Below are 12,009 nucleotides of genomic sequence, written 5' to 3'. Positions count from 1 at the left end.
AAATAAAATACAAAAAAATGACAGTTTACATTTTTTGTTTATAGCGACTTATGTGTTGAAAAGATGCTGTAGTTCTTATTGTTTGTTGATAAATTACGTAACATTTTTATTATCTACCCTATAATTGTGTCCCGACAATTTCCTTGAAGGCCACGTTTAAAGGATGGATGGAAGTTATGCATGCTGCTGTTGATTCACGTGGGGTATGTATCAGACCATCACCCCCAGACCATCACCATCAGACCATCACCCCCAGACCATCACCCCCAGACCATCACCATCAGACCATCACCATCAGACCATCACCATCAGACCATCACCATCAGACCATCACCATCAGACCGACCATCACTCCCAGACCATCACCCCCAGACCATCTCCCCAGACCATCACCCCCAGACCATCACCCCAGACCATCACCATCAGACCATCACCATCAGACCATCACCATCAGACCATCACCATCAGACCATCACCATCAGACCATCACCATCAGACCATCACCCCCAGACCATCACCCCCAGACCATCACCCCCAGACCATCACCATCAGACCATCACCCACAGACCATCACCCCCAGACCATCACCCCCAGACCATCACCCCCAGACCATCACCCCCAGACCATCACCCCCAGACCATCACCCTCAGACCATCACCATCAGACCATCACCCCCAGACCATCACCCACAGACCATCACCATCAGACCATCACCATCAGACCATCACCCCCAGACCATCACCCACAGACCATCACCCCCAGACCATCACCATCAGACCATCACCCCCAGACCATCACCATCAGACCATCACCCCAGACCATCACCCCCAGACCATCACCATCAGACCATCACCCCCAGACCATCACCCCCAGACCATCACCATTAGACCATCACCCCAGACCATCACCCCCAGACCATCACCATCAGACCATCACCCCCAGACCATCACCCCCAGACCATCACCATCAGACCATCACCCCCAGACCATCACCATCAGACCATCACCCACAGACCATCACCATCAGACCATCACCCCCAGACCATCACCCCCAGACCATCACCCCCAGACCATCACCACCAGACCATCACCCCCAGACCATCACCCCCAGACCATCACCCCCAGACCATCACCATCAGACCATCACCCCCAGACCATCACCCCCAGACCATCACCCCCAGACCATCACCCCCAGACCATCACCATCAGACCATCACCCCCAGACCATCACCCCCAGACCATCACCCCCAGACCATCACCCCCAGACCATCACCATCAGACCATCACCATCAGACCATCACCCCCAGACCATCACCCACAGACCATCACCACCAGACCATCACCCCCAGACCATCACCATCAGACCATCACCACCAGACCATCACCCCCAGACCATCACCCCCAGACCATCACCATCAGACCATCACCACCAGACCATCACCATCAGACCATCACCACCAGACCATCACAATCAGACCATCACCCACAGACCATCACCCCCAGACCATCACCATCAGACCATCACCCCCAGACCATCACCCCCAGACCATCACCCCCAGACCATCACCATCAGACCATCACCATCAGACCATCACCCCAGACCATCACCCCAGACCATCACCACCAGACCATCACCCCCAGACCATCACCATCAGACCATCACCCACAGACCATCACCCCCAGACCATCACCCCCAGACCATCACCCCCAGACCATCACCATCAGACCATCACCCCCAGACCATCACCCCCAGACCATCACCCCAGACCATCACCCCCAGACCATCACCCCCAGACCATCACCATCAGACCATCACCCCCAGACCATCACCACAGACCATCACCATCAGACCATCACCCCAGACCATCACCATCAGACCATCACCACAGACCATCACCATCAGACCATCACCCCCAGACCATCACCATCAGACCATCACCCCCAGACCATCACCATCAGACCATCACCACCAGACCATCACCCCCAGACCATCACCCCCAGACCATCACCATCAGACCATCACCCCCAGACCATCACCCCCAGACCATCACCATCAGACCATCACCCCCAGACCATCACCCCCATAAAGAGATAGACCATCACCATCAGACCATCACCCCCAGACCATCACCATCAGACCATCACCATCAGACCATCAGCCCCCAGACCATCACCCCAGACCATCACCACAGACCATCACCATCAGACCATCACCCACAGACCATCACCCACAGACCATCTCCACCAGACCATCACCCCCAGACCATCACCATCAGACCATCACCATCAGACCATCACCCCAGACCATCACCCCCAGACCATCACCATCAGACCATCACCATCAGACCATCACCATCAGACCATCACCCCAGACCATCACAATCAGACCATCACCCACAGACCATCACCCCCAGACCATCACCCCAGACCATCACCATCAGACCATCACCCCAGACCATCACCCCCAGACCATCACCATCAGACCATCACCATCAGACCATCACCCATTAACAGACCATCACCCACAGACCATCACCACCAGACCATCACCCCCAGACCATCACCCCCAGACCATCACCCACAGACCATCACCCACAGACCATCACCCCCAGACCATCACCCCAGACCATCACCCCCAGACCATCACCATCAGACCATCACCATCAGACCATCACCCCCAGACCATCACCCCCAGACCATCACCCACAGACCATCACCCACAGACCATCACCACTGTCAGACCATCACCCACAGACCATCACCACCAGACCATCACCACCAGACCATCACCACCAGACCATCACCACCAGACCATCACCCCCAGACCATCACCCACAGACCATCACCCACAGACCATCACCACCAGACCATCACCCCAAAACCATCACATTGCCTCCACCATTCACAAATTCCTCATCTCATAAAGAGAATGAGAAGACTACATTTTTATTTATAAAGATGAAAACGGGTTCAACTAAAATGTGTGTGTGTTTCCAGGTAGAGGAGCAGCCAATCAGGGAGATCAACCTCTACATGTACCTCTACTTTGTCATCTTCATCATCTTCGGATCCTTCTTCACTCTCAACCTCTTCATCGGCGTCATCATTGATAATTTCAACCAGCAAAAAAGAAAGATAAGTATATTTGGCATAACATGTTGTTTTATGTCTCGACCTACTCATTTCACACTGTTGTATTAATAGCCTTCTGTATGGATATCTACAACATGAACAGCCTTCTGTATGGATATCTACAACATGAACAGCTGTCTGTATGGATATCTACAACATTAACAGCTGTCTGTATGGATATATACAACATTAACAGCTGTCTGTATGGATATATACAACATTAACAGCTGTCTGTATGGATATCTACAACATTAACAGCTGTCTGTATGGATATATACAACATTAACAGCTGTCTGTATGGATATATACAACATTAACAGCTGTCTGTATGGATATATACAACATTAACAGCTGTCTGTATGGATATCTACAACATTAACAGCTGTCTGTGTGGATATCTACAACATTAACAGCTGTCTGTATGGATATCTACAACATTAACAGCTGTCTGTATGGATATACAACATGAACAGCTGTCTGTGTGGATATCTACAACATTTACAGCTGTCTGTATGGATATATATAACATTAACAGCTGTCTGTATGGATATATATAACATTAACAGCTGTCTGTATGGATATATATAACATGAACAGCTGTCTGTATGGATATACAACATTAGCAGCTGTCTGTATGGATATATACAACATTAACAGCTGTCTGTATGGATATATACAACATTAACAGCTGTCTGTATGGATATATATAACATGAACAGCTGTCTGTATGGATATCTACAACATTAACAGCTGTCTGTATGGATATATACAACATTAACAGCTGTCTGTATGGATATATAACATTAACAGCTGTCTGTATGGATATACAACATTAACAGCTGTCTGTATGGATATATACAACATTAACAGCTGTCTGTATGGATATCTACAACATTAACAGCTGTCTGTATGGATATCTACAACATTAACAGCTGTCTGTATGGATATACAACATTTACAGCTGATATATCTGAACAGCTGTCTGTATGGATATACAACATTTACAGCTGTCTGTATGATATCTACAACATGAACATGGATATCTACAACATTAACAGCTGTCTGTATGGATATATACAACATTAACAGCTGTCTGTATGAATATATAACATTAACAGCTGTCTGTGTGGATATACAACATTAACAGCTGTCTGTATGGATATATATAACATGAACAGCTGTCTGTATGGATATACAACATTAGCAGCTGTCTGAATGGATATACAACATTAACAGCTACAGGTCAGCTCATAATAATGTCTGGAACAGAGCAGATGGAATGTAAACCATGTTGTTTGATTCCATTCCACCCATTCCGCTCCAGCCATTACCACGAGCCAGTCCTCCCCAATTAGTGTGCCATCAACCACCTGTGTTGTATATATACAACATTAACAGTGAAGAATAATGGTGAATGCATTTGTTATACTTAGGTGGACAAGACATTTTCATGACTGACGAGCAGAGGAAGTACTACAACGCTATGAAGAAAATAGGCTCTAAAAAGCCCGAAAAGCCAATACCAAGACCTACGGTAAAATAGCAACGATGATAAGCCTATACAAAGACCTACGGTAAAATACCAACTATGATAAGCCTATACCAAGAGCTACGGTAAAATACCAACTATGATACGCCTATACAGTGAAGAGCTACGGTAAAATACCAACTATGATAAGCCTGACTACCACTATGATAAGAAGTACTACCAACGGTAAAATAAAACTATGATAAGCCTATAAAAGAGCTACGGTAAAATACCAACTATGATAAGCCTATACCAAGACCTACGGTAAAATACCAACTATGATAAGCCTATACCAAGACCTACGGTAAAATACCAACTATGATAAGCCTATACCAAGACCTACGGTAAAATACCAACTATGATAAGCCTATACCAAGAGCTACGGTAAAATACCAACTATGATAAGCCTATACCAAGACCTACGGTAAAATACCAACTATGATAAGCCTATACCAAGACCTACGGTAAAATACCAACTATGATACGCCTATACTAAGAGCTACGGTAAAATACCAACTATGATAAGCCTATACCAAGAGCTACGGTAAAATACCAACTATGATAAGCCTATACCAAGAGCTACGGTAAAATACCAACTATGATAAGCCTATACCAAGACCTACGGTAAAATACCAACTATGATACGCCTATACCAAGAGCTACGGTAAAATACCAACTATGATAAGCCTATACCAAGACCTACGGTAAAATACCAACTATGATAAGCCTATACCAAGACCTACGGTAAAATACCAACTATGATAAGCCTATACCAAGACCTACGGTAAAATACCAACTATGATAAGCCTATACCAAGAGCTACGGTAAAATACCAACTATGATAAGCCTATACCAAGACCTACGGTAAAATACCAACTATGATAAGCCTATACCAAGACCTACGGTAAAATACCAACTATGATAAGCCTATACCAAGAGCTACGGTAAAATACCAACTATGATAAGCCTATGATAAGCCTATACCAAGACCTACGGTAAAATACCAGACCTATGATAAGCCTATACCAAGAGCTACGGTAAAATACCAACTATGATAAGCCTATACCAAGAGCTACGGTAAAATACCAACTATGATAAGCCTATACCAAGAGCTACGGTAAAATACCAACTATGATAAGCCTATACCAAGACCTACGGTAAAATACCAACTATGATAAGCCTATACCAAGACCTACGGTAAAATACCAACTATGATAAGCCAATACCAAGACCTACGGTAAAATACCAACTATGATAAGCCTATACCAAGAGCTACGGTAAAATACAAACTTTGATGAACTATGCCCCTGAACAGGCTGAACTAACCCACTGTTCCTAGGCCGTCATTGAAAATAAGAATTTGTTCTTAACTGACTTGCCTAGTTAAATAAAGGTAAATAAATAAAATGACAGTGGATCTATTATGTACTCAAACATTGTTTTATAAATGCGTTTTAGAATGAACCTGAAGGATATTCAAACGATGGAAACTTTATGGATAGCCAACATGGCGTTAATGGATCCATGCCATCTTTTCATCTATCTATCTCTCCAGAATATCCTCCAAGGCTTCTTATTTGACCTGGTATCCAAGCAAGCCTTTGACATCATCATTATGATGCTGATCATCGTCAACATGGTGACCATGATGGTGGAGACAGACGATCAGTCCGCACGCATGGAGTCCATTCTCAACAAGATCAACCTGGTCTGTAGCATGATGTACTAGCACTACAGTACCCATACTTATCTGTGTATGATGTACTACAGTACCCATAATGCTCTGTGTATGATGTACTACTGTACCCATAATACTCACATAGTCCATCTTCAACAAAATGGTCTGTAGCAGAGACGGAAGAGAAAGTGAAACATCCCACTCCCTAATTTTTTCTGTTTCAATGGAGTCAATGATTTATGTAGACCAGACTCAGCTGCTATTGCAGGAACTGACCATTTTCTCCAATGGTAAATGTCTTGAGTGAACTATCTTAATTTATCCACCATCTTTGTTCTATAGCATGATGTACTAGTACTACAGTACCCATAATGCCCTGTACAACATCTCCTGTAGCATGATGTACTACTGAAAGTATTCCAATACCTATCATCCTCTGTACAACTTATCATTTTTTATAATAATAATAATATAATAATATATGCCATTTAGCAGACGCTTTTATCCAAAGCGACTTACAGTCATGTGTGCATACATTCTACGTATGGGTGGTCCCGGGAATCAAACCCACTACCCTGGCGTTACAAGCGCCATGCTCTACCAACTGAGCTACAGTTGTACATATAGTGCATTCGGAAAGTATTCAGACCCCTTGACTTTTTCCACATATTGTTACGTTACAGCCTCATTCTAAAATGTATTAAATTATATTTTTTCCTCATCAATCTACACACAATACCCAATAATGACAAAGCAAAAACAGGTTTTTAGAAATGTTTGCAAATGTATTACAAATAAAAAAACAGAAATACCTTATTTACATAAGTATTCAAACCCTTTGCTATGAGACTGGAAGTTGAGCTCATGTCCATCCTGTTTCCATTGAACATCCTTGAGAATTTTCTACAACTTGATTGGAGTCCACCTGTGGTAAATTCAGTTGATTGGACAAGATTTGGAAAGGCACAAACATATACACTGATCAAAAAAATAAAGGGAACACTAAAATAACACATCCAAGATCTGAATGAATGAAATATTCTAACTGAATACTTTTTTCTTTACATAGTTGAATGTGCTGACAACAAAATCACACAAATATTATCAATGGAAATCAAATTTAGCAACCCATGGAGGTCTGGATTTGGAGTCACACCAGGCCAGTCCATAGCATCAATGCCTTCCTCTTGCAGGAACTGCTGACACACTCCAGCCACATGAGGTCTAGCATTGTCTTGCATTAGGGGGAACCCAGGGCCAACCGCACCAGCATATGGTCTCACAAGGGGTCAGAGGATCTCATCTCGGTACCTAATGGCAGTCAGGCCACCTCTGGCGAGCACATGGAGGGCTGTGCGGCCCCCCAAAGAAGTGCCACCCTACACCATGACTGACCCACCACCAAACCGGTCATGCTGGAGGATGTTGCAGGCAGCAGAACATTCTCCACGGCGTCTCCAGACTGTCACGTCTGTCATGTGCTCAGTGTGAACCTGCTTTCATCTGTGAAGAGCACAGGGCGCCAGTAGCGAATTTGCCAATCTTGGTGTTCTCTGGCAAATGAAAAACGTCCTGCATAGTGTTTGGCTGTAAGCACAACCCCCACATGTGGACGTCGGGCCCTCATACCACCCTCAGGGAGGTGACCAAGAACCCGATGGTCACTCTGACAGAGCTCTAGAGTTCCTCTGTGGAGATGGAAGAACTTTCCAGAAGGACAACCATCTCTGCAGCACTTCACCAATCGGGCCTTCATGGTAGAGTGGCCAGACGGAAGCCTCTCCTCAGTAAAAGACACAAGACAGCCTGCTTGGAGTTCGCCAAAAGGCACCTAAAGACTCTCAGACCATGGAAGACAAGATTATATGATCTGATGAAACCAAGATTTGAACACTTTTTGGCCTGAATTCCAAGCGTCTCGTCTGGAGGAAACCTGGCACCATCCCTACGGTGAAGCATGATGGTGGCAGCATCATGCTGTGGGGATGTTTTTCAGCAGCAGGAACTGGAAGAATAGTCAAGATTGAGGGAAAGCTGAATGAAGCAAAGTACAGAGAGGTCCTTGAGGAAAACCTGCTCTACAGCGCTCAGGACCTCAGACTGGTGTGAAGGTTCACCTTCCAACAGAACAACGACCCTAAGCACACAGCCAAGACAAAGCAGGAGTGGCTTCGGGACAAGTCTCTGAATGTCCTTGAGTGACCCAGCCAGAGCCCGGACTTGAACCCGATCTAACATCTCTGGAGAGACTGGAAAATAACTGTGCAGCAACGCTCCCCCCATCCAACCTGACAGAGCTTGAGAGGATCTGCAGAGAAGAATGGGAGCAACTCCCCAAATACAAGTGTGCCAGGCTTGAGGAATCATACCCAAGAAGACTCAAGGCTGTAATCGCTGCCTAAGATGCTTCAACAAAGTACTGAGGAAATTGTCATATTTAAAAAATACTAATAATTTGCACAAATTTCTAAAAACCTGTTTTTGCATTTTCATTATGTTGTGTAGATTGAAGAGGAATTTTATCTTAGAATGAGGCTGTAACGTAACAAAATGTGGAAAAATTCAAGAGGTGTGACTATTTTCCGAATGCACTGTATGTTCCTGAAGATAATGCAATGGTGTCCTGTCTCCTTATCCATACAGATTTTCATCGTCATCTTCACCACCGAATGCCTCATGAAGATCGTGGCACTTCGTTGCTATTTCTTCACCGTGGGATGGAACATCTTTGACTTTGTGGTTATCATCCTGTCCATCGTTGGTGGGTGGAATAAAATATAACTGTGAAAACAACCTTCAAAACAACCTATATATATATATTTCTGACAAGTGATCTATACTAACATTTTCCTAAATGTACATTTCATGTAAAGGTGATCAAATGTTTTGTCTTTAATTTGGTTTTTGGTGTTTGTTTCTTCATTTCTGATTTCAACACTTGCAGGTATCGTTCTGGCTGACATCATTGAGAAGTACTTTGTATCTCCGACTCTGTTCCGTGTCATCAGACTGGCAAGGATAGGACGCGTACTTCGACTAATACGTGGAGCCAAAGGAATAAGGACTTTACTGTTTGCCTTAATGATGTCCATGCCAGCGTTGTTCAACATCGGCCTCCTGCTCTTCCTCGTAATGTTCATATACGCTATCTTCGGAATGGCCAACTTCGCTTACGTAAAAAAAAAGGAAGGGATAGATGACATGTTCAACTTTGAGACCTTTGGGAATAGTATGATCTGCTTGTTCCAGATCAGCACTTCCGCCGGGTGGGACAACGTCCTGGAGCCCATCATGTCTAACTCCCCAGAGGAGTGTGAAGCCTACGTCGTCAACACCGGCACCAACGTCCGAGGAAACTGCGGCAACCCGTCCGTCGCAATCGCCTTCTGTGTCAGCTACATCATCATATCGTTCCTCATCGTGGTCAACATGTACATCGCCATCATCCTGGAGAACTTCAGCGTGGCCACCGAGGAGAGCACCGAGCCGCTGAGCGAGGACGACTTCGAGATGTTCTACGAGGTGTGGGAGAAGTTCGACGCAGAGGCCACCCAGTTCATAGAGTTCTCCAAGCTGTCGAATTTCGCAGACAACCTGTCGGAGCCGCTGCGCATCGCCAAGCCTAACAAAATCAAGCTGATCTCTATGGACCTGCCGATGGTGAGCGGGGACAAGATCCACTGCCTGGACATTCTGTTCGCCTTCACCAAACGCGTGCTGGGCGAGTCGGGCGAGATGGACGCCCTCAAGCAGCAGATGGAGGAGAAGTTCATGATGGCCAACCCGTCCAAGATCTCCCACGAACCAATCACTACGACCCTACGCCGCAAGCAGGAAGACGTGTCTGCCATCATCATCCAGCGCTGTTACAGACGCCACCTGTTGAAACGGCAGATGAAGCAGGCCTCATTCCTTTACAGACAGAGGAACCTTCAGACCAACCTGAACTTGCAGGAGCACATAGTGGTGGACATAGAGAGGGCCCCGGAGACGGAGGGCCTCATCGCCGCCATGATAAAGGAACACTACGGCCCCGAGGGGCCCGACGAGGAGGAGCTGGTGGGGGTCTTGGGGGTCATGGAAGGGACTCTGTCCTCCTCACCGCCATCTTACGACAGTGTGACCCGGCCGGGGGCGGCTAGTGACGTTGGTCAGATAGAACGGCTAGAAAGGCCGGGAGTCTTAGTGTTAGAACTCAGGGAACCTAGCCCCTCACAAACATATAGGGAACCTAGCACCTCACAAACATATAGGGAACCTAGCACCTCACAAACATATAGGGAATCTAGCACCTCACAAACATATAGGGAACCTAGCACCTCACAAACATATAGGGAACCTAGCACCTCACAAACATATAGGGAACCTAGCACCTCACAAACATATAGGGAACCTAGCACCTCACAAACATATAGGGAACCTAGCACCTCACAAACATATAGGGAACCTAGCACCTCACAAACATATAGGGAACCTAGCACCTCACAAAAATATAGGGAACCTAGCACCTCACAAACAAATAGGGAACCTAGCACCTCACAAAAATATAGGGAACCTAGCACCTCACAAACAAATAGGGAACCTAGCACCTCACAAACATTTGAAGAGACATTTCTTTGAGATATTGTTTTCAGGAAACGTGTTTTGTGTTGTTGTTTTGTTTACAACATGTACAGTATCATAACGCGGAACAACTCTCTCGGTACAAGATGAACATTTTTATAGCAGAAAATACACAGGAATTTCATTGGTAAAAATGCAAATATTGCTTTTCTATTATTTATATAAGACCCTTTTGTCAATCAAACAATCATACGATATGTGTATTAATAATGTTTAGAAAACCCAGGCACCATTTTTGAAGATGGCGATGCCACTCTAAAAATGTATCATAAGCTGTACCCAAAGTAAAAGAAAGGTGAGTTAAAAAAAAAAAAAATAGAAACTTATAAACAAATGTGTGATTTCATATATTCTGTCATAACGGTTAATTAACCAGAAAAGTGTAAATGACAATCAATCAGCTCTGAATAACATTTTAGGAGTTGGATTGTTTTGTTTTAACAAATGAATAGAGATAAATATGGAGTGTTTAGATCTTGGTTCTCGTTTTGATTACAGATGATGAACTCTTCTCTTTATTATCAAAAAAAGAAAATGGCATCTTGATTTGCTAAAAATATATATATTTCTGAAAAAAAGTGTATATTTCAGTATATTTTCTTATTAATGGATATTTCAGGACAAATGTTGTTGTTCTTTTCTAACTAATGAGTTAATATGGTAAAGACCACATTATTTGATCAGAAGTGTATAGTTTATATATATATATATTATGCACTAAATTGAGTTTATTGCATGATCGGTATATTAAAACACCCATGCTGAAGGGTTGTGTATAGTACTAACTGCAACATAATGTGCCTGATAATGGTTGTCTGTCATCTGCACACTTTAGTCCCCCCCCCTTTTAACCATTTAATTGGACCCGTGGAAGTAGAAATATACATTACAAACACATGTTATATTGACCTACGTAAAGCATTATGGGGGGCATTCATGTCAAACATTTATATCTATCTTTTATAATGTATTTATATTTTAAGGTTATGTCAATGACAGTCCATACGTGTATATATAGGGATCATAGCCAGAGCAATCAAATGATGTGT

General features: G+C 44.3%; 1 protein-coding gene across 1 annotated transcript in view; it reads left to right on the top strand.

The window, feature by feature from the left end:
- The window catches only part of LOC118371447 (sodium channel protein type 4 subunit alpha-like), a 120,724-nt gene extending 109,059 nt beyond the window's left edge, over positions 1-11,665 (top strand). The window contains exons 22-27 of the mRNA XM_052477394.1: positions 150-203; positions 2,997-3,134; positions 4,561-4,665; positions 6,215-6,367; positions 8,981-9,098; positions 9,282-11,665. Of these exons, the coding sequence (XP_052333354.1) occupies positions 150-203; positions 2,997-3,134; positions 4,561-4,665; positions 6,215-6,367; positions 8,981-9,098; positions 9,282-10,957 (2,244 nt within the window). The 3' untranslated portion in view covers positions 10,958-11,665. The remainder of the gene's footprint in view (positions 1-149; positions 204-2,996; positions 3,135-4,560; positions 4,666-6,214; positions 6,368-8,980; positions 9,099-9,281) is intronic.
- Positions 11,666-12,009: the final 344 nt, after the last annotated feature.

This window comes from Oncorhynchus keta, chromosome 23 (assembly GCF_023373465.1).
Source record: "Oncorhynchus keta strain PuntledgeMale-10-30-2019 chromosome 23, Oket_V2, whole genome shotgun sequence".
Taxonomy (NCBI): Eukaryota; Metazoa; Chordata; class Actinopteri; order Salmoniformes; family Salmonidae; genus Oncorhynchus; species Oncorhynchus keta.
This window is presented reverse-complemented; position numbering and strand designations above follow the sequence as displayed.